The 27259-nt window shown below is 40.5% G+C and overlaps 1 protein-coding gene across 5 annotated transcripts; it reads left to right on the top strand.

The window, feature by feature from the left end:
* On the top strand, positions 1-27188 carry LOC143291590 (omega-amidase NIT2-like). 5 transcript variants are annotated; one of them, XM_076601528.1, is made up of 9 exons: positions 1-129; positions 6422-6540; positions 7612-7732; positions 9312-9403; positions 10952-11045; positions 14450-14524; positions 19060-19237; positions 21088-21143; positions 23855-27188. In XM_076601528.1, the coding sequence occupies exons 1-9, from the start codon at positions 120-122 to the stop codon at positions 23977-23979; spliced, it is 870 nt and encodes a 289-aa protein (XP_076457643.1). In that variant the 5' UTR covers positions 1-119; the 3' UTR covers positions 23980-27188. The 5 variants fall into 5 exon arrangements, with proteins under 5 accessions (XP_076457643.1, XP_076457644.1, XP_076457642.1 ...); XM_076601529.1 differs by lacking the exon at positions 1-129 and adding an exon at positions 154-172; XM_076601527.1 differs by lacking the exon at positions 1-129 and adding an exon at positions 344-708.
* Positions 27189-27259: the final 71 nt, after the last annotated feature.

Genomic DNA, 27259 nt, shown 5'->3' with positions numbered 1-27259 from the left:
GTCCTTTATCAGGGCACGGAAATCACCATTTCATCAGGGCACGACTGCTCCAATTTTTGTGGGCCGACGTGCTTCCATACACATCTTTGGACACCTGAAGCAGATAGCAGATAAACAGAATGGCTTCGAGTAAGTAAACTACGAACATAGCAGATAAACAGAATGGCTTCGAGTAAGTAAACTACGAACGCAATGTAATTTTGGAATATGCAGGGTCCATAACGCATGCTTTCTATCACTTTCACTTTCACTTCAGGGTGCTAATCGAGGCAACTGCAGCCACATCCCAACACATTAAGTGACGAGGAGGTAGCTGGGCGTCGATCCTCGATGGATTCGAAGCTCGGTCTTTGATTTTGACTTGACCTGACGGGCGCAATAGCCGAGTGGTTTAAGCATTGGACTTTCAATCTGAGGGTCCGGGGTTCGAATCACGGTAACAGCGCCTGGTGGGTAAAGGGTGGAGATTTTTCCGATCTCCCAGGTCAACGTATGTGCAGACCTAGTGTCTGAACCCTCTTCGTGTGTATACGCACGCAGAAGATCAAATACGCACGTTAAAGATCCTGTAACCCATGTCAGTGTTCGGTGGGTTATGGAGACACGAAAATACCCAGCACGCGTGAACCGCGACAGAGTCATCGGGAAGTCGATGTTCGCCGTGTAACGGAAAGAAGAAGAAGAAGACTTTGATGGATTACGTTGCAGGTAGGCTAGCGAATTTAGATTAAAATTTTCGTTTGGCCCAAATGTGAGCAACAAAACCGTTCTTTTTTACGATAAAATAGAACAAATCATGTCACATTGATATAAAGTTTACTACTGCAGTGGGGCGGGAACATAATTAGGTTTTGATTTTTTTATGTCAAGATTCGTGTGGTCTTATTGCGTCTGCCATTGTGAGAGCGCCCAACAAAGAGTCACGAGGCAAGTTCTGGAGACTGACCCATTTTCATCTTCCAGGCAGTCTTTGCTGTCCATCTGGCTGCATTCTCTTTCCCACGCAAAACTGATGTGTGTACTGCGAATACCAGTTCATTGCCAAAGAAAATATCAAGTTCACACTGTTCTTTTCACATCAAGACATGATGATGGTCAATTTTGTCATCATCTGCCTTCTGAATTAATTGTCTGGACAGTGCTCTGACAGCAATTTGTAGTACTGTTTTGGTGTATAGATACACATATGTATGTTGTTTTTTTCATGTGGAGAGGTTTTTTATTATGCAATATTGTATTTTTATGGATTGTTTCATGTGAGGCACACTTAGAGCCCATTATATGGGGAGTTTGCGCCCTACAGGTACTATCTGTGACTATTATTATCATCATTATTATTAATAATACAGTGTTTATATAGCTTTTTACTTTCCTGCCAGTCTCCTCAATTCAAAATCAAGAATGGCTGTGATACATTTGATGTAGAACATTTTTCCGTGAAAAATCATCATCTGCATCACGGAGCATGCCACTGAAAGGAGCTGTCTAATGTTGAGAAAGATCAAATGAGTGTTCAGAACAGTTGCAGACTCTTCCATTCTGCATACATCTGGAGAGTCTGCAGCTTAGAGATTTCTTCAGTAATCATGGGCAGCTTACAGATTTTCTTCGTTGATGTTGGACAAGAGTATGGGCTGTTCCAGTAAAACTGAACAAGTGCACATTCATGTGCATGACCATTTTTATTTCATCGTTTCAGCAGCCCTGCTTCTTTTCCTGGGTATGTTCGTCTTACCACAACCCAACTTACACACACTGACACATACAATATTAATTTTATTTTTAATTTGATCTTTTTCTTGTGTATACACCAGAATGGAAATAAACAGGTCCACACATGTGGAGTGATGGCCTAGAGGTAACACATCCACTTAGGAAGTGAGAGAATCTGAGCATGCTGGTTCGAATCACGGCTCAGCCGCTGATATTTTCTCCTCCTCCACTAGACCTTGAGTGGTGGTCTGGACGCTAGTCATTCGGATGAGACAATAAACCAAGGTCCCGTGTGTAGCATGCACTTAGCGCATGTAAAAGAACTCATAGCAACAAAAGGGTTGTTCCTGGCAAAATTCTGAAGAAAAATCCACTTTTATAGGAAAAACAAATAAAACTGCATGCAGAAAAAAAAAGAAAAAAAAAGGGATGGCTCTGTAGTGTAGCAACGCGCTCTCCCTGGGGAGAGCAGCCCAAATTTCACACAGAGAAATCTGTTGTTACAAAAAGAGAAATACAAATACAAATTATGCTGGCATAATGCTGAAGAGATTTTAGAGACAATTTGCAACTTTGAAGATTTGGATTTCCACAAAGCAGAGGAAAGTGCTTTCCTAAGACAATGGTATTAGACGAAAACAAGTGCGTGACAGTTACGCTGTAGACCTGGTGTCTTTCAGCTGCTCTGTTTTGTGAATGTGAATACCTGCTATTCAGTGCAGTCAGGACAAGGAAGTGTTTGAGCTTTGCAGGATAAAGTTAAGTAATGATATGCACATTTTATCTAAATACCGTCACATATGCACAGACACGTCTATGAGCGTGTGTGTGTTTGTAAGCCATTTCACATAACCAATGAGTGTGTTAGACAAAGTACAAATTCTGTTACACAGTTTGGGGGTATTTTTCCTGACCCATTAATTTTGAAAATGACCCATTGATTTTGTGATGAACTGGTCAAATGACCCATTGATTTTGTGATGAACTGGTCAAATTACCCATTGATTTTGTGGTGAACTGGTCAAATGACCCATTGATTTTGTGATGAACTGGTCAAATTACCCATTTGTGGTGAACTGGTCAAATGACCCATTGATTTTGTGATGAACTGGTCAAATTACCCATTGATTTTGTGGTGAACTGGTCAAATGACCCATTGATTTTGTGGTGAACTGGTCAAATGACCCATTGATTTTGTGGTGAACTGGTCAAATGACCCATTGATTTTGTGATGAACTGGTCAAATGACCCATTGATTTTGTGGTGAACTGGTCAAATGACCCATTGATTTTGTGGTGAACTGGTCAAATGACCCTTGGTGTCCTGAACCAACCCGAAACTCTTGTTTCGATGATGTGGCAAGCAAGATAATAGATCAAAGGATAATGCCATTTCTTGGCAAAAAACAAACAAACAGGAACAATAGAGCTTCCATCCATGTTCTCTGATGACAGTCAAGATCAAGGTTACAATATCCACAGGCACATGAAAAAAACAAACGAACAAAAAACAACAAAAAATCTGGTATGTACAAAAGCTTTGCACAGTGACTGGTAAAAGTCAGAGCAAAAAAAAAAAAAGAAAAAGAAACAAACAAAAAAATCAACGTCAGGAACACCATCCAATTTTCATGAAACTGGGTGCAGTGACTGGTTATGGCCAGCATATAAGACCCTGTCAAAATCCACGTAAGATGAGGAATCAGTGAAATGCAGGGAATCAGTATTTTTATCATCATTTTAATGGAACTTTTGACATTATTTTGGTTTCTCTGGTTCTAAGAACTGACTGTGTTCAGCCCAGAAATGTGCCATTGCAGTCAGCTGGGCTATAACTATAAGCAACATGATTTGATTTGTTTGATGAAAAATGTATGCAATATGGCTTTGTCTGAACGCAGTGACGCCTGCTTGAGTAACTGAACTGAACTGAACTGATTAAAGATGTCCTGTTGCAAGGGGATCAGGTTCAGCTACCCTTTTCTTTTCCAATGCTGCATTTCCTGTTTTGGAGTAAGCAGACATCAACATGACTGGGTCTTAACTCACTCAGTACGGCCAGTCCTCTCTTCTCCTCTACACAGACCCCTAGGATGTCCAGTGGGTGTCTGAATGACCCAACCATTAGCTTCCGTTGTCAGAACTGTGGTATTCTTTGTCAACATTCACCTCGTAAGTATAAGAGCCTTCTGCTTGCAATATTTTGATGGTGGTAATTGGGATGAAATGCTGTTAACGTCGTCTCTTTCACCGTTCGTATGGAGAGAGTTAAAAATGTCCTGTTGCAAGGGGATCAGCTTCAGCTACCCTTTTCATTTCCAATGCTGCGTTTCCTGTTTTGGAGTAAGCAGACATCAACATGACTGGGTCTTAAAGTTAAATACCTCATTTTGTTTTAGTTGTTGCTATTTATAAGCTGTGAATAGGGGCTAGGCTACTTGCATCGAGATAACAGAGACCAGTTGGGAGACTGCCAGCTGATCTGTGCGCATTGATCAGTCAAGTGTTTAATCACTGATAATTTAATCAGACTCACAAGCCTCGCCATCAAGATAGCATCTCATTCCACACAGCATGGGTGTTGTACTAAAGCTGTCGTACTGTAACTGCCAGCTGTTCTGTTATTGATTGAATCATTTCAGTTGTCAGGACGTAGCCAGTCTGTGGCTGTGTTTCACAGCGTTTACTTTAACCGTGGGACGCTCTGTCACACAATCCATATTTGATCTTTTGAGGAAAAAGAATTGTTCATTTAGCTGTGACTTGGGGTGTTACTGTGCACAGGGGACAGCAGAAATGGGTCTGTTTGGATGGGTGTGGTGTGGGTGTGGTGTTTGTGTGAGTGTGGTGTGGTGTGGTGATGGTGTAGTGTGGGTGTGGTGTGGTGTTGGTGTGGTGTTGGTGTGGTGTAGTGTTTGTGTGGTGTGGTGTGTTGTTGTTGTGGTGTGGTGTTGGTGTGGTGTGGTGTAGTGTTGGTGCGGTGTAGTGTTTGTGTGGTGTGGTGTGGTGATGGTGTGGGCATGGGCTGATTTTAAAGGAAGATGTTATACACAGTGTGAGGTTTGTGTGTGTTATATTGTTTGGAAAAATAATTTAGAAGAAAAAATCACCAACTCTCTCCTCTCTCTCTCTCTCTCTCTCTCTCTCACTCTCTCTCTCTCTCTCTCTCTCTCTCTCTCTCACTTCCCCTCTCTTTCTTGTATACACTATGAAAAAAAAAATGTAGAGAAATAGAAAACACAATTTCTGAAGAATGCTGGCACATAATTTACAAATCATGTCCCTGTTCATGGAAGAGTGAAGAAACAACTGATCATTCTGTCATTCTTTGTCTGCCTTTCAGGAATTTAAGTGTAACTTCTGGTCACACATGGCAGAGATGAAAAAATGTGCCATCCAATATATATATATATATATATATAGAGAGAGAGAGAGAGAGAGAGAGAGAGAGCAATCTGTCAGATATTCCAAATTTTCGGAACAATCACGTTCTTTCCTCAAGGGATAAGTTGTTTACATGTTACCATAATTATACTAATTGTCACTCATCATTTTAAAAGGAAACACCCCTGTGATGATCTTGAGACATGATTTATGATCTGACAAAAATGACCAAGTATACCTCCAATTATTGATTTTTATATCAGCTGAATATTGTTCACAGTGTTCATGGGCTTCTAGTCTGAAGGTCTTGTGTTCAAACCCGATATTATTTAATGCTGAGTTAAGGGCAGGGATAAGTTTGTTTTGATTTTTTTTTTATCTTCCAGATCAAATAGACCTGCTGGTATCTTAATCCTTGTTGCTGTAGATATGTCTACACATGCAGAAGATCAGATGCACATATTAAAGATCTTGTGATCAGTGTCCTCGTTCAGTTTGTTATGGAAACACAAATAAACCCAGCATGCACATCCCAGAAAACAGAGTATGGCTGCCTGCATAGCAGGGTAAAAACAGTCGTATACCGGTAAATCACAGACCAGCCTATAGATATGAGTGAATGTTGGAAATACAGCTGAAAAATGCCGAAGATGAAAGTCTGCCGTGCAGGTTGTGAGATCAGTACAAGTCCAGAGTCAGTGAATCATGTTCACATTCAGTTTTACTGCCAATATCTTGTTCAGAAATTGTGTTGTTCTGTTGATGGAACATTAGAAGGCAGACTGACAAAAATAGATCATGAAATTTTATGAAACGTCTTTTTACCAAGTTGCATTAGAAAGTTCAGTTCTCAGTGAGTCTGTAGTCAGACGTGAATTTCATTACGTGATTTGTCTCTTTACCCTTTAATGCCTGTCCCTCCCTACCATTTAAGAACATGTTTTTTCCACCCAGACTGATTACTTGATTGTGAAGTGTGTGCATGAGGATGGAGAAGGGAGTGTGGGTGCGATTGACTGTGTGTGAGTGTGTGACTGTGTCTTTGTGTGTGTGCATGTGTGAATGTGTTTGTGCATGCGTGCGTGTGCCCATTTGTGTGTGTGTGTGCGTGTGTGTTGTTACCTGTTTTTGTGTTATGCACCATACCATATTACTGTTTCTTTGGTATTACCTTTTGCAGGTACTGTAAAGCGCCTTGAGCATTGGAAGGAGCTATATAAATTTACAGTATCATCATCATTATTATTATCATTATCATTATTATTATTATACAGAGATTTATCTGTAATATTTCTTTCTTTTCTTTTTTTTTTTTTTCTTTCCAGAATTCAAGTTGGCACTGGTGCAGCTTGCTGTCGGGGCATCAAAGGGAGATAACATTGCACGAGCCATTTCCTTGGTGAAAAAAGCAGCAGATGCTGGAGCCAGTCTAATCGCTCTACCTGTAAGTCTGTGTGGCTGGGTCAGTGTTCTGACAGTGGGGCCAGTCTAATCGCTCTACCTGTAAGTCTGTGGCTGGGTCAGTGTTCCGACAGTGGGACCAGTCTAATCGCTCTGCCTGTAAGTGTAAGTCTGTGTGGCTAGGTCTGTGTTCTGACAGTGGGGCCAGTCTAATCGCTCTGCCTGTAAGTCTGTGTGGCTGGGTCAGTGTTCTGACAGTGGGACCAGTCTAATCGCTCTGCCTGTAAGTCTGTGTGGCTGGGTCAGTGTTCTGACAGTGGGACCAGTCTGATCGCTCTGCTTTCTAAGTCTGTGTGGCTGGGTCAGTGTTCTGACAGTGGGACCAGTCTAATCGCTCTGCTTTATAAGTCTGTGTGGCTGGGTCAGTGTTCTGACAGTGGGACCAGTCTGATCGCTCTGCCTGTAAGTCTGTGTGGCTGGGTCAGTGTTCTGACAGTGGGACCAGTCTAATCGCTCTGCCTGTAAGTCTGTGTGGCTGGGTCAGTGTTCTGACAGTGGGACCAGTCTGATCGCTCTGCCTGTAAGTCTGTGTGGCTGGGTCAGTGTTCTGACAGTGGGACCAGTCTGATCGCTCTGCTTTATAAGTCTGTGTGGCTTATGATGATAATTATAATGGATACGTGTTGAGTGCTTTCCTCCCTAGGAGGAAGCTCAAAGCACTTTACAATAGATATTATACACATATAACATTTACTTACAAAACCAATGATAATGGTAATGATAAGAATGATGATGATAACAACAATGACAACGACATTAACAACAACACACAAAAAAACATAAAACATATTCAAAGACATGTAAATAGAAAGCTGGAGAAACTGTAGACCAGGAAGAGTCAAGGGTGGGAGGGAGGGTATTTTGGGAAGAGGTAGGTCTTGCATTCATACTTGCACACTTAGGCAGTCTGTTCTTTGTAACCGTTTCAAGATCAGTGGAAGTGGAATCCTGTCTACCCAGTTATATTCTTGCTTTCATATATCATGCAACATGGGTGCATTGTATATGACCAGTCTGTAAAAGAATATTGAACAGATTTATTTTGTTTGTGCAGGAATGTTTCAATTCTCCGTATGGAACCAACTATTTTCCTGAATATGCGGAAACCATACCGGGTCCTTCTACTGATGCGCTGTCAAAAGCAGCTAAAGATAACAAGGTTTTCTTGGTTGGAGGTGGGTTTTGTTGTGTGTGTGTGTGTGTGTGTGGGGGGGGGGGGGGGGGCGTGTGTGCGTGTGCATGCGTGTGTGTGTGTGTGTGTGTGTGTGTGTGTGTGTGTACGCTTTTATGCAGGAATTGATTGACACCCATAGTGTCATTTTGTCATCAGCTTCATTTTGGTGACTGGGTTTTCACCTGTAGCTTGTGCTTGTGGTGCTGGTTATTTATGTATGTTCTGGTGTGAATCCTTGTATCCAGGCAACATATTTATAAACATATATATATATATTGTTTTATTTTCTTTCATTATATTTCATTCTATATCATTTTATTTTATTTTTTTCAATTCATACACACAATCACACACTAGTTGGACATACTTTTGAAAATTGAGAAAGATACAATGTGAAACATCTGGTATTGATGTTCGTGATACTGTTGCTGTAACTGTGTTGGTGATGAATGCCCGTAAAAACATAATGATCTTGTTCTTCTTCTTCTTCTTCTTCTTCTGCGTTCGTGGGCTGCAACTCCCACATTCACTCGTATACATACGAGTGGGTTTTTACGTGTATGACCGTTTTTACCCTGCCATGTAGGCAGCCACACTCCGTTTTCGGGGATGTGCATGCTGGGTATGTTCTTGTTTCCATAACCCACCGAACGCTGACATGGATTACAGGATCTTTAACGTGCGTATTTGATCTTCTGCTTGCGTATACACACGAAGGGGGTTCAGGCACTAGCAGGTCTGCACATATGTTGACCTGGGAGATCGTAAAAATCTCCACCCTTCACCCACCAGGCGCCATCACTGTGATTCGAACCCGGGACCCTCAGATTGACAGTCCAACGCTTTAACCATTCGGCTATTGCGCCCGTCATAATGATCAAAATAATCATCATCATTACTTTTGGTTTTGGTGCTGTTGTTTGTATTGTTGTCATAGAAAGACAAAAACAAAACAAGAGAGGCAAGGCCGTCAAGACTCACTTGTGATACACTTAAAAAAAAAAAAATCCAAGCTTTTTATGTATTGAGTATAATTTCAAAATGTAATGTTTAAGATGAGAAAGATCAGTTTAAAGCAAATTAAGTCCCCTAGCATTAATTACAGAGTAATTTCCCTTCTTTACTACCTGCACCAAAACGTTTGCAAAATAAATAAAAATTCCATGCTTAGCAAAAGAAGTTCCTGTTTGAACAAAAAATGATAATAATGACTCCTCTTGTTGTTGTGTCAGAATAAGAGGTCAAAGTGCCAAGTTTAGAGAATACAAAAAATATAAATATAACAGTAAATGCAGTTTGCATATAATTAGGCTTCTTTTTTTACTTTTTTGTGTCCATCCCAGAGGTGCAATATTGTTTTAAACAAGATGACTAGAAAGAACTTAATTTTTCCTATTTTTATGTCAAATTTGGTGTCAACTGACAAAGTATTTGCAGAGAAAATGTCAATGTTAAAGTTTACCATGGACACACAGACACACACACAGACAACCGAACACCGGGTTAAAACATAGACTCACTTAGTTTACACAAGTGAGTCAACGAGACAGATACCTGATGAAGCAAGGTGTGTTTTTCAGGTTCCATTCCGGAGAAGGATTCAGTCGGCAAGCTGTACAACACATGTACCATCTTTAATCCACAGGGGCAGATGATTGGTGTACACAGAAAGGTAAACAACGTGTCCACCATCTTTGGCCCGGCTGACTAGGTGGTAGGTGTTGACAGAAAGGTAAATATGACAGGCGCAATAGCCAAACGGTTAAAGCGTTGGACTTCCAATCTGAGGGTCCCGGGTTCAGATCTCAGTAGCAGCGCCTGGTGGGTAAAGGGTGGAGATTTTTCTGATCTCCCAGGTCAACATATGTGCAGACCTGCTAGTGCCTGAACCCCCTTCATGTGTGTATGCACTCAGAAGATCCAATATGCACATTAGAGATCCTGTAATCCATGTAAGCCTTCGGTGGGTTATGGAAACAAGAACATACCCAGCATGCACACCCCCAAAAACAGAGAGTGGCTACCTACATGGCAGGGTAAATAAACAAAACAATCATACACTTAAAATGTTACATGTCTGTCTGAGTGTGTATTTGTGTGTGCCTGAAATCTGATTGAATGACATAGGAAACGAATGATGAGTGCCCAGTGGCAGCCGTCAGTTGGCTCTACCCAGGTAGGCAGGCTGTGTGTAAACGACTCCATGTTTGTAAAGCTCTTAGAGCTTGGTCTCTGACAAGGATAGATGCTATATAAGTATCCATATCAATCAATCAATCAAAACAAAAGTGGATACTTATCTTTTGAACAAAAGTGGATAGTGGTGTTTTGAAAGAAAGCTGATTTTGAACAAAAGTGGGTACTGGTGTTTTGAACTAAAGCCGATTTTGAACAAAAGTGGGTACTGGTGTTCTGAATGAAAGCCGATTTTGAACAAAAGTGGCTAGTGGTGTTTTGAAAGAAAGCTGATTTTGAACAAAATTGGATACTGGTGTTTTGAACGAAAGCCAGATTTGAACAAAAGTGGATAGTTGTCTTTTTAACGTGAGCCGGTGGCCCAGTGGTAACACATCTAACCAGGAAGCGAGTGTCCTCAGGGTCAAGTCCCCCACACACATAGACCATGATTTTTACCCCCTCCCCCCTCCACCAGACTTTGAGTGGTGGTCTGGATGCTTGTCAGTCGGATGAGACGACAAACTGAGGTCCCGTGTGCAGCATGCAAAGAACCTACAATAGGGTTGTACTTGTCAAAGTTCTGTGGAAAAACCCACCGATAGTCAAACAGCGACACTTGCACATGAAAGAGAAGAACATGGTGCTACACTGTGGCAATGCATCGTGACAATACATTACAATACAATACAATACAATACAATACAATACGATATAATATAATATGATATGATACAATACAGTACAGTACAGTACAGTACAGTGGAGTCAGTGTGAAAGTACTGACATGCCTGTTAAAGTATGTCAAAGACCCCAGGGTGAAAACATAGTTGTCTTTGTCAAAGATTCACCAGAAATGACCAGTTTGATCAAAAAGAAAGCAGTAAACAGACATATTATTATGATAATCATGAAGCTGATTTTTAATACACTGTTATAGTTTTTATTATTATTACTACTATTTAGATTATCATTAATAATTATTATTGTTATTGTTATTATTTACCATTATTATAATATTATCATTAATGGTGCACATTTTCAGATCCACCTGTTCGACATAGATATCCCAGGAAAAATTCGCTTCCAGGAATCGGATGTGCTGAGCGCTGGCAACCAGCCCACCTGTTTTGACACCCGTGAGTTGTGGCACCCTTCAGCAATCCTTTTTTTTTTTTTTTTTTTTTAAGCTTTTTTTTTTTATTTTCCCATTTTTGTAACACATGGACAATTGACATGACGACATAAATGAATAAATACATATACTGGGAAAAGAGAAAAGACAAATCTGACAAAAACATAGTAACAATAGGGAAATAAAACAAAAACAAACAACATTAAAAAAAACACCCCAAAAACCAAAAAAAACCACATATAATTGATATACACATATAACATTCTAAGTAAAAACAACTGAGAATGTTTGAATAAGTCTTCCAAAAAAAAAAAAAAAAGTAATAGATATCCATATCCCTACATATCAACTTGCACCATTTTTTCAACATCTAACTTAGTTGTATTATATTTCCATACATGGTTTGAAATATTGTTTTTATATGTTGTTTCTAATTAAAGGTGAGTATGGCAACCATTTTATTTTGAAGCTGTGTGTTTCAGCAATCCTCTGTGTCTGGATTCACTGTCACGGCTGTGAAATGTGTTGTTATTTGTATTTGTATTCCTTTTTATCACAACAGATTTCTCTGTGTGAAATTCGGGCTGCTCTCCCCAGGGAGAGTGCGTCGCTACACTACAGCACCACCCATTTTTTTTTGTATTTTTTCCTGCATGCAGTTTTATTTGTTTTTCCTGTCGAAGTGGATTTTTCTACAGAATTTTGCCAGGAACAACCCTTTTGTTGCCGTGGGTTCTTTTACGTGCGCTAAGTGCATGCTGCACACGGAACCTTGGTTTATCGTCTCATCCGAATGACTAGCGTACAGACCACCACTCAAGGTCTAGTGGAGGGGGAGAAAATATCGGCGGCAGAGCCATGATTCGAACCAGCGCCCTCAGATTCTCTCGCTTCCTAGGCGGGCGTGTTACCTCTAGGCCATTACTCCACATTTTGTCTTCTGTCACAAGAGATATCTCTGTATCAAACTCAGGCATCACTCTCCAGGGAGACATCCAGTTTCAGTTTCTCAAGGAGGCGTCACTGCGTTTGGACAAATCCATATACGCTACACCACATCTGCTGGGCAGATGCCTGACAGCAGCACAACCCAACACGCTAGTCTGGCTTTGAGTGCATGCTTTTGTGTGTGTGTACCTATTAGAGTGGGGATTTCTTTTTACATAATTTTGCCAGAGGACAACACTCTCGTTGCCAAGGGTTCTTTTACAGTGCGCCAAGCGTGTGCTGCACACTGGACCTTGGTTTATTATCTCATCCGAAAGACTAGACGCTCAGTTTGATTTTCCAGTTTGACCGAGGAGAAAGGGTGAGAGCAGGATTTGAACCCACACCCCTCATGGACTCTCTGTATTGGCAGCTGAGCGTCTTAACCATTCTACCACGTTCCTCCTTAACTCTTTGAGCCCTGACCACCGCTTTACCGGTGGTAGAGAAAAGTGACATAATGCCTAGCCACCGGTTGAGCGGTGCGTAAACACTTGTGTTTTGCTATTGGTTGACTTATATTGAAGAGCCAATCAGAAAAACCGTAATATTCTGACGTCAGCGAACGTAGTACCAACATGGCCGCGCCTTTTCACTGTGTTTTGTGTATGTGCTTTGGATAAAAAAGATCAATTTCAATATAAGTCAACCAATAGCAAAACACGACACAAGTGTTTACGCACCGCTCAGCAGGTGGCTAGGCATTATGTCATTTTTCTCTACCACCGGTAAAGCGGTGGTCAGGGCACTCTTTTTATATCTGCCGTGACACATTAAATACCAATTATTTGCAAATTTTGGCTCAGGAGCCCAGGCAGAAGGGTTAAAATTGCTCAGGAACTCAGGGCTCAACGGGTTAAAGTGAGAGTGTGTCCCTACAGTGGTCTGTCACCTTTTTTTATGTTCTGCCTGCAAGTGTATTTATTTTTGCTGTCAAAATGAAGTTTTTTCTACAAAATTTTGCTCGGGACAAACTTCTTATTTCCGTGGGTGGCACTTTTACATGTGCAAAGCGCATACTGCCCACTGGACCTGGCTTTGTTCTCTCATCCAAATGTCTAGAGGGGGAGACAATAATGGCAAGTGTGGGATTCAGTCCTGTACGTTGAAATTCTCCGGCTTTCAAGGCGGACACGTTACCACTCGGCCAACACACCGCAGAGAAGTCAGTTGTTCCGAAAAGGAACCATGCCCCCACTGCACTGTTCTGCAGCACAGGACAAACACAACAGACAGTGCATGCTGTATTTTACCGACCACAAGGCACTTCAAATCATGAGCCGTACCCTCCAAATTTGAAAAAATTTTGACAGCACAAAAAGCACAGAGTATTGTAAGGTGTACGAGGGACGCAATAGCTGAGTGGTTAAAGCGTTGGACTTTCACATTAGTGCTGGAATGTTCGAATCTCGCTGATGGCACATGGTGGGTAAAGGTTGGAGATTTTTCCGATCTCCCAGGTCAAAATATGTGCAGACCTCCCAGTGTCTGAACCCCTTCGTGTATATACACAAGCAGAAGATCATATACGCATGTTAAAGATCCTATAATCCATGTCAACGCTCGATGGGTTATGGAAACAAGAACATACCCAGCATGCACACCCCCAAAAGCAGAGTATGGCTGCCTATATGGCGGGGTAAAAAAAAAACAACCAGTCATACACATAAAAGCCCACTGATGTACATACAAGTGAACGTGGGAATTGCAGCCCACTAACACAGTTTCAGTTTCAGGCCAACACTGCAAAACTAATAGTTTCAGTTTCAGTTTCAGTAGCTCAAGGAGGCGTCACTGCGTTCGGACAAATCCATATACGCTACACCACATCTGCCAAGCAGATGCCTGACCAGCAGCGTAACCCAACAAGCTTATGAACACAGAAGTAGTAAGGTGCGCATCAGAGTGATGAACAAGAAGTCAAACATTGATGAGTTGCTTGCTGTCACTACTGCAGTCATATTTAAGCGATGCTCAACTGATGACATTACATGTTGCATGATCTGTTGTCTGTTATCAAGACCATAGCGGATGTGTATTACAATGTCTTTCCCACAGCTGATATGCATGTTAATGTCTTTCTCATAGCTGGTGTGTATTTTAATGTCTCTGTCATAGCTGATGTGTGTTTTTTTAATGTCTTTCCTATTGCAGATGTGTATTTTAATGTCTTTTCTATTGCAGATGTGTATTTTAATGTCTTTCCTATTGCAGATGTGTATTTTAATGTCTTTCCTATTGCAGATGTGTATTTTAATGTCTTTCTCACAGCTGATGTGTATTTTAATGTCTTTCTCACAGCTGATGTGTATTTTAATGTCTCTCCTATAGCTGATGTGTATTTTGATGTGTTTCCCATAGCCGATGTGTATTATTATGTCTTTCCTATAGCTGATGTGTTTTTCAATGTCTTTCCAATAGCGTTCTGTAAAGTGGGTGTGGCCATCTGTTATGACATTCGTTTTGCGGAGTTGGCTCAGCTTTATGCGCAGAGAGGTATGTATGATACACACACACACACACACATATATATATATATAGAGAGAGAGAGAGAGAGAGAGAAGAGAGAAAAGAAAAACAAACACATCAGTCTGTCAAATATTCCAAATTTTCGGAACGATCACGTTCCTTCCTCAAGGGATAAGTTGTCGAGAGAGAGATGTAGATATACAGATATAGATGTATCTATCTGTTTATCTGTCTAGATGTTTGTGTATGTATGTATTTGCGTCTTTTGTAATGTTTGTGTGGATACTGAGCAGTGTTGACTGTGACCAACATTGCAAGTAACTCTTGGTTTTTAGAGGGTTTTTAAGGATTGTGATGTGATACATGCATTTAAAAAAATTTTTTTTTTAGGTATATTGATGTGCTGTATGATGAACGTTTATTGTCTGTTATGATTGTGTGTGTGTGTGTGTGTGTGTGTGAACATAGATTAGTGCTGCAATGTTTGGTTGGCTGTCTGAAAAGGGTTATGCATGTAAGTTGTTATGTTTGCTTTTTTCCATTTTAGCGTTTAAATGCATGTTTTTAATGTCAGCTTTTACATTATGCAGTGCAATTTAGCATGTTTTAGATGGAAAGGCGAGCTTTATAGATTGAATGAATTTATTATTCTTATTATTTTAGACTATTTTTATGAGGTAGTAGTGGTGATAATAGCATATTCAAGGAACCGTGGCAGTAGTTTTTGTGATGATAGTAAATAGTTGTAATTGTTGCTGATATATTGTTGTAATTGTTGCTGATATATTGTTGACAATAAAGCATACAGTAGGTGCTCTCAAGTATTAACTCACTCAGTACGGCCAGTCCTCTCTTCTCCTCTACACAGACCCCTCGGATGTCCAGTGGGTGTCTCAATGACCGAACATTTAGCTTCCGTCGTCAGAATTGTGGTATTCTTTGTCAACATTCACCTCAGTATAAGAGCCTTCCGCTTGCAATGTTTTGATGATGGTAATTGGGGTGAAACGCTGTTAACGCCGTCTCTTTTGCCGTTAGTATGGAGAGAGTTAAGTGTGTGTTGAAAAGAAACGATACATGATGTTGAAAATATACTTTCAGTGTATATTATAATTGTATTTTTTAATTAAAGAAAAATCATACAATAGGTACCCTTATGTAGGAGTTGTGTGTGAAGGAGAAAAAGCACATCATTTAAAAATTACACTTTCAGGTTTTTAAAAATTTTTATTTATGAAAAATCCTAGAATAGGTGTTTGTGAGTGTGTGTGAAGAAGAAAAGATGCATCTTTTTAAAGATACACCTTCAGAATATTTTAAAATATATTTTTATTTATGAATAATCCTAGAACAGGTGCTCTCATGTATGGGTGTGCGTTGACAAGAAAAGACGGGCTCAGAATATGTTACTGTTTTGATTTGTGAAAAGATCCTGCAGTATATGCTCTCATGTACTAAAGTGTGTCTGCAGAAGAGAAAAAACACATCATTTTCAAAATACACCGATAGTGGGTTTTTTTTTTCAATTGATTTATGAAATGGTAAAATACATGCTCTCAGAGTGAACTGGAGAGTGTTGACTCTTTTGTCGCCAAGTTTCTGTGTGAAAAAACACACCAAGCGCCAAATATTTTAGACTCTGCACTCTCAGTGTCATGGTTCAGTTTGTGTCAAAACGACGCAGTGGACTTGTTCACTTCAAACTAGGTCAAGGGGGGAGGGTTAGTCAGTTTTCCGTTGTGTGGGAGAGTTGGCTGCAGCTGTGTCACAATATGAAAAACGATTAGTTTAACATATGACCCCTCGATGTTCGACTATAGCCGCATGTGCCAGTGAATTGTTTCATCAACTAAAGTCGCCTCTTGCGGTGAACTGTCTGGTTGACTAAAGTTGCCTATGGCAGTGAACTGTTTCATCGACTAAAGTCGCCAGTGGCGTGAACTGTCTTGTCAACTAAAGTCGTCTGTGGTAGTGAACTGTCTGGTAAACTACAGTCTCCTATGGCGGTGAACTGTCGTGTCAACAAAAGTCGTCTGTAGTAGTGAACTGTTTGGTAAACTGAAGTTGTCTGTGGTGGTGAACTATCTGGTCGACAAAAGTCGACTATGATGGTGAACTGTCTTGTCAACTAAAGTTGTCTGCAGTGGTGAACTGTCTGGTTGACTAAATTCACCTGTGACTGAACTGTGTGGTTGACTAGATTCACCTGTGACAGTGAACTGTCTTGTCTACTAAAGTCGTTTGTGGTAGTGAACTAAATTTGCCTGTAGCGGTGAACTGTCTGGTAGACTTTAAATTCGCCAATAGCGGTGAACTGTCTGGTTGACTAAATTCGCCTGTAGCGGTGAACTGTCTGGTAAACTAAATTTGCCTGTAGCGGTGAACTGTCTGGTTGACTAAATTCGCCTATAGCGGTGAACTGTCTGGTAAACTAAATTTGCCTGTAGCGGTGAACTGTCTGGTAAACTAAATTTGCCTATAATGGTGAACTGTCTGGTAAGTTAAATTCACCTATAGCGGTGAACTGTCTGGTAAACTAAATTCACCTATAGCGGTGAACTGTCTGGTAAACTAAATTCGCCTATAGCGGTGAACTGTCTGGTTGACTAAATTCACCTATAGCGGTGAACTGTCTGGTTGACTAAATTCGCCTATAGCGGTGAACTGTCTGGTAAACTAAATTCGCCTATAGCGGTGAACTGTCTGGTAAACTAAATTCACCTATAGTGGTGAACTGTCTGGTTGACTAAAATCGCCTATGGCAGTAAACTGTGCAGTCAGTTGAAAACGGAATGGGAAGCCCAGAGTGGCATAACGCAATGCGCAACTTTCAGATTAAAAAACTCACATGGTCATACTGCCCGGGACATGCAGGTGTTAAGGGAAATGAGCGAGCTGACAGACTTGCTGGTAACGCAACACCAACGAGCGGCCTACATCTAGGAAAATCGGAAATCCTCAGAAAAGTCAAAGAATACCAAAAAGAACAGGTACAAGGCCATCACACCATCGATCGCCTCAAAGAAATAGAAGCAGAGAGAGGGAGCGGCCGCAAATCTAACATGAAAGGTAGAGCACGATGCTTTGCAAATCAAACAAATATCGGCATCATTTCCAAACCAACATTGCGCAAATTTCTTCAAAACGGAACAGAGTCTCTGTGGGCCTTTCCAAACACAATAGACCGAGCAACACACTAGACGCCACGTTCTTGGCATCAGAGATCTTTTCCCATCCCTCTTGCGGCCAGTCAGTGAGGGCTGTGTGTGTTTGTGTGTATGTGTGCTTTTGAGTGCGTTTGTGAATGCGCGAGAGTGAAACTGTACACAAGTGTCAGGAGAGATATGTGTACGTGTGTGTGTGTGTGTGTGTGTGTGTGTGTGTGTGAGGGGAGGTGGGAGTGCGGGGGGAGGTGGGGTAGAGGATGAGGTATGTGAGTGTATGCATGCCTACACTGTGGGAGCAACAGGATATTGGAACGTGTATATATATATATATATATATATATATATATATATATATATATATATATATATATATATATATATATATATATCTTTGTATGTACGTGTGTGGAGTTGGGGGTGGGAGATATGGGCGTATGTGTGTGTGCTTGTACAAGTAAGTGTTCATCTCTGTGAGTGTGTGTTTGTGTGTGTGTGTGTGTGCCGTGGAAGCTGCGATACGTAGACTAGAAATGAGTGTGTGGAGGAGGGGGTAGAGGAGGTGCAAGGTAATGTGTGTGTGTGTGTGTGTGTGTGTTGGAGCTCATGTACGTTTATATGTATTTGACTGTGCTTTCATATGTGCTTGTACAAGTAAGTGTTCATCTCTGTGAGTGTGTGTTTGTGTTTGTGTGTGTGTGTGTGTGTGCCGTGGAAGCTGCGATACTTAGACTAGAAATAAGTGTGTGGAGGAGGGGGTAGAGGAGGTGCACGGTAATGCGTGTGTGTGTGTGTGTGTTGGAGCTCATGTACGTTTATATGTATTTGACTGTGCTTTCATATATGTGAAACTGCATGTCTGGTGCATTTCTGTTATGCATGTGTGGGTGTATGTGTGAATGTGTGTCTTCATTTTTTACATTTATTTGCTTATTTATCACCATTGTTGTCTTATTTATTTATTTATTTATGTTTTATTATTATCATTTTATTAGTATTACTAATATTATTACTACTACCTTTTTCTATATTATAATTATTATTTATTTATTTATTTATTTATTTATTTATGCAAGCTTATCTATTATTTATTCCCCCGTTTTTTTGTTTTTTTTTTGTTTTTTTTTTTTTTTTGTGTGTGTGTGTGGTTGTGTGTGTGTGTGTGTGTTTTTTTTTTTTTTTTTTTTTTTTTTTTTTTTTTTTTCCAAGGCCTGACTAAGCGCGTTGGGTTACGCTGCTGGTCAGGCATCTGCTTGGCAGATGTGGTGTAGCGTATATGGTTTTGTCCGAACGCAGTGACGCCTCCTTGAGCTACTGAAACTGAAACTGAAACTGAAGTGGCCAGCGTGGGCAAAAGAGAGAAGGTGAAGACACAGCAGTGTGTGATGTGTGTGGCAGGCTGCAAGCTGCTGCTGTACCCTGGGGCCTTCAACATGACGACAGGGCCGGCCCACTGGGAGCTGCTACAGAGGGGGCGGGCCCTGGACAACCAGCTCTACGTGGCCACCGTGTCTCCGGCCAGAGACTCCAGCGCCACCTATGTTGCCTGGGGTCACTCCACAGTCGTCTCTCCTTGGTATGATCGTCAGTTTGTGTCTGATGCTCTTTTCTCGGTGTGACGGATGGGTGAGTGTGGTGGTTGAATGGTTAGAGTGTTGGAGTCTCGCTCTATTTTTACGGAGTTCAGTCTCCCAGCGCATCTTGAGGATCTATAGTGGAGATTTTTCCCATCTCTGTTGTCTGGTAATAAGAGTCTTTGCTTTTCCCCATCACACTCTGAGTTCAGCAATGTAAGTGATGGTTGTAGTCAGTAGTTGTGAATTGCGTTTCATTCCAGGTCTTGTTTGAAATCCTTCTGTGCAAATTATCACTGACATGGAGAAAATGTGGTGAAGTTTAACTGACTTGTTCTGGCCCAGTATTAGAATGTTGTTCTGGTTACTGAGATCTCTGATTTCTGCCTGGTAACAAAATGTGATTGTAAGATAAACCTGAGCCAATCTCTTTTCTATATTTAACTCCTACCACCTCATTTCCACTGGCTCCCTGTCTCACACGGAATAAAGTACAAGATCAGCACTCTATGTTATAGATGTATTCACAAAACTGCCCCTTCCTATCTCTGTGGCTGCCTTCACCTCTACACTCCATCTCGCTCACTACGATCAGCTTCGGATCCACTCTGTTTACGCATACCCAGATTCAAACACTCGACTGTTGGCCGCCGTTCTTTCTCTGTCTCTGGAACTTGCGATTGGAATGAACTTCCTCTTTCACTTCGTCAAGTCTCCACACTCAGCTGTTTCAAGTCTGCCCTTAAAACCCACCTCTTCCCAAAATAGTCTCCCTTGCCTGCCCTTCCTTGTCTTTAGTTTCTACAGTTTTAGAGTTATGCATGCGTGTGAATGACTGGTGCGAAAGCGCTTTGATTTGTCTCTGCACAAGATTCTGTGCTATATAAATACCATTATTATTATTTATTATTATTTTTCTTTCCTTTTTTTCTTTTCTTTTCTTTAATCATGGAAGGATGAGAGGCTGAGATAAACTGTTTCCTGTCAACAGTCATCTGAGAGTTTCATGCCAAAGAAAACAAAATATCTCACCTGAAATGTTAAAGTGGTACTTTCGCTGAAGATGTTCCCAAAAAGATCAGGAGATTAAAAATGTACATTTGGAGTTTGAATGAACGAGTGTGTTCATATTGACTGAGTTCAGGTGTTAAGTCACCTTACTTACTCAGTCCGACCATTGACTGAGTGGCAATTTTGGGGGATGGAAGACATGTAATTCTGTTTCCTTTGATAGGCCTGTTGTGTGATGATGTTTTGGGGGTTTTAAAAAATTGAACTTAGGAGATTTGATAGGTCTGTTTGGGTAATATTGTTTCTTTTTTTTCTGTTTGTTTTAAATTGAACAAGGGAGAGTTGATAGGTCTGTTGTTTTAAATTGAATTTGTATTTGTATTTCTTTTTATCGCAACAGATTTCTCTGTGTGAAATTCGGGCTGCTCTCCCCAGGGAGAGCGCGTTGCTACACTACAGCGCCACCCTTTTTTTTTTGTGTATTTTTTCCAACATGCAGTTTTATTTGATTTTCCTATCGAAGTGGGTTTTTCTACAGAATTTTGCCAGGAACAACCCTTTTGTTGCCGTGGGTTCTTTTACGTATGCTAAGTGCATGCTGCACACGGGACCTTGGTTTATCATCTCATCCGAATGACTAGCGTTCAGACCACCACTCATGGTCTAGTGGAGGGGGATAAAATATCGGCGGCTGAGCCGTGATTCGAACCAGCGCTCTCAGATTCTCTCGCTTCCTAGGTGGACGCGTTACCTCTAGGCCATCACTCCACTTGAACAAGGAAGATTTGGTAGATCTATTGGGTGATGATGTTTCTTTTTCTGTTTGTTTTAAATTGCGCAGGGGAGAGGTGGTGGCCAAGGCAGATCACATGGAAGAGATCTTGTATGCTGACATCGGTGAGAGTGCTTTCCCTTTACTTGTCTTAACCAGTACTGCTGAAGTCTTGCGAAAGATGTTGGTGCTGTGATCCTTTGCAGAGTTTGATGACTTGTGGAGATCACACATGAATAAACTTAGCTTGCGTGAGCCTCTTTGGAAACAGTATAACCTTACATGCAGTTCTTTTGGAATCAGTATAACCTTACATGCAGTTCTTTTGGAATCAGTATAACCTTGCATGCACCTGTTTTGGAAACTATAACTGTACATGCACCAGTTTTGGAAAGAGTATAACCTTACATGCATCTGTTTTGGAAACAGTATAATCTTACAAGCAGTTCTTTTGGAATGATATAACCTTGAATGCACCTTTTTTTGAAACGTATTACCTTATGTGAGCCTTTTTTGGAAATCATGTAATCTTGCGTCCACCTCTCTTGGAAATCATATACCCTTGCATGCACCTTTTTTGTAAACGGTGTACCTTTTGTGCACCTCTTTTGGAAATATTGTTGGCTGCCAAAACATGAACACAGTGGGGAAATAAAGGTGACGTTGGCTGTTTCAACTCACTTTTCTCAGGGAGAGAGCAACTCAGATTTCTCACAGAGAAGTCTGTGGTGCCAAGAAAGCAAAGTAAAGCAAGAAGGGGGGGGAGAGGTTGTGTCCATTGTGTGAACGATTTGTTTACATGTGCTGAGTGGAGTTACTAGTATGACAAGCTGTAGCTGGGAAATGTAATATACCCCTTTTTTTCTGATATTATTGGATATTCATAATGCACTCCAGACGGGCGCAATAGCCGAGTGGTTAAAGCGTTGAACTTTCAGTCTGAGGGTCCCGGATTCGTATCACGGTGATGGCGCCTGGTGGGTAAAGGGTGGAGATTTTTACGATCTCCCAGGTCAACATATGTGCAGACCTGGTAGTGCCTGAACCCCCTTCGTGTGTAAACGCATGCAGAAGATTAAATACGCACGTTAAAGATCCTGTAATCCATGTCAGCGTTTGGTGGGTTATGGAAGCAAGAACATACCCAGCATGCACACCCCCGAAAGCGGAGTATGTCTGCCTACATGCCGGGGTAAAAACGGTCATGCATGTAAAAGCCCACTCATGTACATGCGAGTGAACGTGGGAGTTGCAGCCCACGAAGGAGAAGAAGAAGATTGCACTCTGCCTCCTCAGTACAGGGGCTCTGAGTACTGACAATACCATCAGTATGGTGGGTGTGGTGGTGTATGGTTATGAAAATTAACATTAACACAGGGCACTGTAACGAACACTTACGAACAAGACAAACGGAATGTTTCAATGACAAAAGGAACCCACGCACTTGCACAAGCCCATGCACACACGCATTCGCACACACACACACACACACACACATTCTCACAAACACACTCACACATACATGCATGCACACACACACAAGCCAACACCTAGTCGTCCATGAAAGCAGACTTGTGCAGACGTGTTGTGTAATTTTGTTTCAGCATGGCAAGTTTGGAAGTGAAGTCTATTTACTTTCTCTTTTTTTTCTTTTTCTTTTTTTTTTTTTTTGACGCATACCCAGATTCAAACACTCGACTGTTGGCCGCCGTTCTTTCTCTGTTTCTGGACCTTGCGATTGGAATAAACTTCCTTTTTCGCTTCGTCAAGTCTCCACACTCAGCTCTTTCAAGTCTGGCCTTAAAACCCACCTCTTCCCAAAATAGCCTCCCTTGCCTGCCCTTCCTTGTCTTTAGTTTCTACAGTATTTGAGTTATGCATGCGTGTGAATGGCTGGTGCGTAAGCGCTTTGATTTGTCTCTGCACAAGATCCAGCGCTATATAAATATCTTTTTTTTTATCTTTTTTTTTTTATTAGTATGTTTTAACAGCTTCATGTTTTTCATTGCATGCTATGCTGTGTTCATTTTGTGTTTCTTATTTTTTGAATGTCATTGAAAATCTTTTCAGTGTTGAATACATAGTTTTTGCATTGTTCATTTCAAAAGAAATATCTTGCTGCCTTTATAAACCTGGCTGTATTTTATAAACATTTTGCAGTGTTCAGAGAAATTTCTTGATGTGTTTATATATATATATATATATATATATATATATATATATTGTATTGCATATCTATAAAGAAATTTCTTGATGTGTATTTAATAGGTATTTTGCATTGCATGTTTTTAAAAGAAATTTCTTGAAGCGTGTTTTATAGGTATTTACATTGCATATTTTTAAAGAAGTTTCTTAATGTGTATTTGCCCAACACTCGGCTTATATCACAGATTGACATAAGTTTACATTTGGGCCAACAGCAAAGTGAGAACTGTATTAATAACTATTATCAATGGTTTCTCCAGTCAATGGGAAACCATTTACAGCTTAGTCTTTTGTGAAGGACTATGACTCTCAAACTAGGAGGCAAAATTGCACTGGCTCTTAGTGCTGCAGCCCTGTGGGCTAGCTGGCCTTTGGGAACCATCCCAAAGTCAACTGTCCTAAAATCCTCTTGGCCGAGAGAGTGGGGATGTACTTGGGCAAGACACTCTCCACTATAATCAAATTCTAGCCCAAATAGTCGGAACAGCAGTTGCCTCCTCTGCTGTTCTGATGGTCATAGTCGGACACGACTAACTATCATATATATATTCTTGATGTGTCTGTAAACATGCCTCACCCAGTGTTTGTTTCCCATAAACATTATTTTGTCATTGTCTTTTCTTTTTTTCAGATTTGGATCGTGTGGAGGAAGTGAGGACCATGGTACCACTGAGGACTCAGCGCCGATCTGACTTGTACAGTGTGGTGGATCACAGCAGTACCGCAGGAAATAACGACAAGGAAACTGAGAAATAATCCAACTTGACTGATTCTGTGGATAATACGTTTTAGGAACATATGCGAGAAAGCTAATACTTGTTGTTTTTTTTTAGCATGCCATTGCGTTTCCCTGTTTCTGTTTACAACTTATGATGACTGCTTCGAAATTTGAAAAAAGCTAAAAATGTAGTTATCAGGCATTTGACTTAGAAACATCATCAAATCAGCTGTATTACGTATGAGTCAGAGCACAACAAGCAAAGCTTATAACTGTGCTCTGGACTGGTTGTTGTCAATGAACTGGCTGCAGTTTAGAAATAAAAGAACATGAACTGGAATGAAATGCAAAAGGTAGTTTCAGTTTCAGTAGCTCAAGGAGGCGTCACTGCATTTGGACAAATCCATATACGCTACACCACATCTGCCAAGCAGATGCCTGACCAGCAGCGTAACCCAATGCGCTTAGTCAGGCCTTGAGAAAAAAAAAAGGGTGAATAAATAATAAGGTAATAGGTATGGTAGGCAAAAGATAATAAGTAATAAGTGAAACAAGTAGAAAGAGGGGGGTGAAAGTCAAAATGACACTTTCACTTATGCATTGCAAATTCTAAATTGCTGAACCTTAAGGGAACTTTACAAGTATGCCACGCCACCAGGTTATATTCATCACGTTGATAGCAGTCATATGTAATTATACATGCATATATATGTGCACTCACACATGCACACACACAAACACACGCACACTCACACACACGCGCACGCGCAAGCACACACACACACACACACACGTAAAATGCACACACACATCAGTCCATATCAAAACGTTCAGAAATATTAATAAAATTTCCTACAATAAAACATCTCTCTCTATTTTCCTCTATAGTCGTATCTTGTCTTCCAAATATAAGGGCTGAAGCATCGGTTTTAACGTCATCTGGCAGAAGGTCGATCGTAGTTTTCTCTACCAATGTGACTTTTGAAATTTTGATAGAACAAACATTTATTACTCGCCTCAAGTGCCTGTCTCCATAGATTTTGAAAATCGTCTCTCAAAGCAATGCTGCCATTCCTGCAGAAAGATTTCAACTCTTTTTCCTCTCAGAAGGACTGAGCATCCCAAACAGTCATACCCAGCTGATGATACTCATCCATTTTGAAGATTAAATACCATTTCTGTATAAATTAAATGTTATCAAGTAAATTTTCCAGAAGATTTTTCTGTGTTTGATAACAATAAGTGAGTCCAAAATCGAGCCAATCCAATTTTCATTAATACACTAATTTGATAAATACCAGTTTCTCCATAAATCACTGGGGTCATAGTATTCCTATTCAATCTGAACGAGCGTTTCAAAAATTCCAGTTCTAATTTTTCAAGTGTATTTACATTTCCATAACCCCATATTTTTGCACCATACAGCGAAGTAGGAACAGTCAAAGGCACATGGTACATGTTGAGAACAATATGAACAGGTATAGAATAGAATAAGTCTTTATTACCAAGTGTACTTGGTTCACAAGGAATGTATGTCTTGATTTCTGGCTGACTGAAGTAATTCTTCTTCGTTCATGGGCTGTGTGACTCCACGTTCACTCATATGCATGAGTTGGCTTTTACGTGTATGACCATTTTTACCCAGCCATGTAGGCAGCCATATTTTTTGGGGGATAACTGAAGTAATGAAAACATTGTTTTTTGAGCTTGTCATAAATTACTTTTCTAGCTTTATAAAAAGTTGCGTTTTTGCTGAAGTGGATACCTAGACATGAAAGAATCGTCAACATCCAAATATGCATCACCAAACTTAAAAAACAGCCATTTGCTTTTTTGTGGAACTAAATATCATCACTTTAGTTTCTTTATATTAACCTCTAGTTTCCATTGTAAACTATATTTATGAAAAACATTGAGGGACTGTTGTAATCCTCGTTTCATATCAGAAAGTAAAATCAGCATACAAGATTACATAAGTATCATCAGCATACAAGATTACAAATAATCACATGTAGCTTAGTCTGAAATGTTAACATCCAATAAAAGATCAGCAGATGGGCTCATTTGCTCAGTCAAATAAGACTGTGAATCAACAGGCTATGCACATTAGATGATAAAGCATCAAATGAGGAAACAGCAAAATCTTTTAATTTATTTTTGTGAACAAAAAAGGGGATCCAGTCTTGTAGTCAACCACAGAACAGCCATTACTGGTGCACTTTCTGATTCCGTCATCTCTTCCTGCTCTTTCATTAAGAATGTACAATGAAATTGGTTTAAGAAAGTCAGTCAGTCTTTTGCCTCACTTGTTTGGTCAGCGATTATCTTGGTTATGTCTACACTTTACTGGATACAACTGCTTATCTAAAATATTGATTGAATCATGGAACAGACCTTATAACATCGCTCTGATGAGGACCAATAAAATCTTCTCTTTTTTTTCTTTATTTTTTTGTATAGGCATTAAAGTCATCTGATAGCAGAATAGAACAACCATGTTTACTTTGCATGTCAAAGAGCGTGTTTTCAGTGTCATAAAAAATATCAACACAACTGTACTCTGATTCTTCAGAAGGGATGTAAACCACTCAAACAAACACATCTTTATCACAACCTGTTGACATTGATTTTATCATGAACAAAGCTGAGTTGTTGTCTGTGTTTCGTAGAGGAGTTATATCATTACAATATTTCTTTTTATGTGCAAAAGCAGAGCGTTGGTACACTAAACATTATTAAACGGAAAACATGTATTTTCATTGAAAACGTTTATGAAGACCTTGAACTCGTGAGTCTCCTTCAGGATACATCGCTTCTCCATCAACGTCGCCTTCATCTGCCGAGAGACAAACTTCACCAGCACAGGTCAGCCAGTGGGGGCGTTGCCATGGGAAGCAGCAAGAGTTGTGGCTGCTGGTCTTCTTTTGGCCTGATCTGTGGACGACAGCCAGCTCACTGGGCATGAAGTTACAGCCCGCTGCCTGGAAGACATCACCGATCTTCTCCTTCAGGTCATCATCGTCCTTTTCTGGAATACCGGTGATTTTCACATTTTCTTGTCGGTTGTATTGTCCCTGTTTGTCTTATTTTTGATGCAGGAGGAGGTGTTGTTGTTTCAACACCTCAGTTTCTTCGTTGAACTGTTTGGTGATGGCACTGAGAACAGTGGAAAGAATGTTTTTGAGACTTTGTTCCAGAATACTTTTAAACGATGATGATGACAACAAAGGCACAGTCAGTTCTGCTACGTGATTATCAATTGCGTCATTGTCAGCATCGTCACTGGACTGTTTGCCACTTTTGTTTGCTCTCCCTTTG

This window comes from Babylonia areolata, chromosome 17 (genome assembly GCF_041734735.1).
Source record: "Babylonia areolata isolate BAREFJ2019XMU chromosome 17, ASM4173473v1, whole genome shotgun sequence".
NCBI classification, from domain to species: Eukaryota; Metazoa; Mollusca; class Gastropoda; order Neogastropoda; family Buccinidae; genus Babylonia; species Babylonia areolata.
The sequence above is the reverse complement of the archived record's forward strand: the minus strand, read 5'-3'. Positions and strand labels throughout refer to the sequence as shown.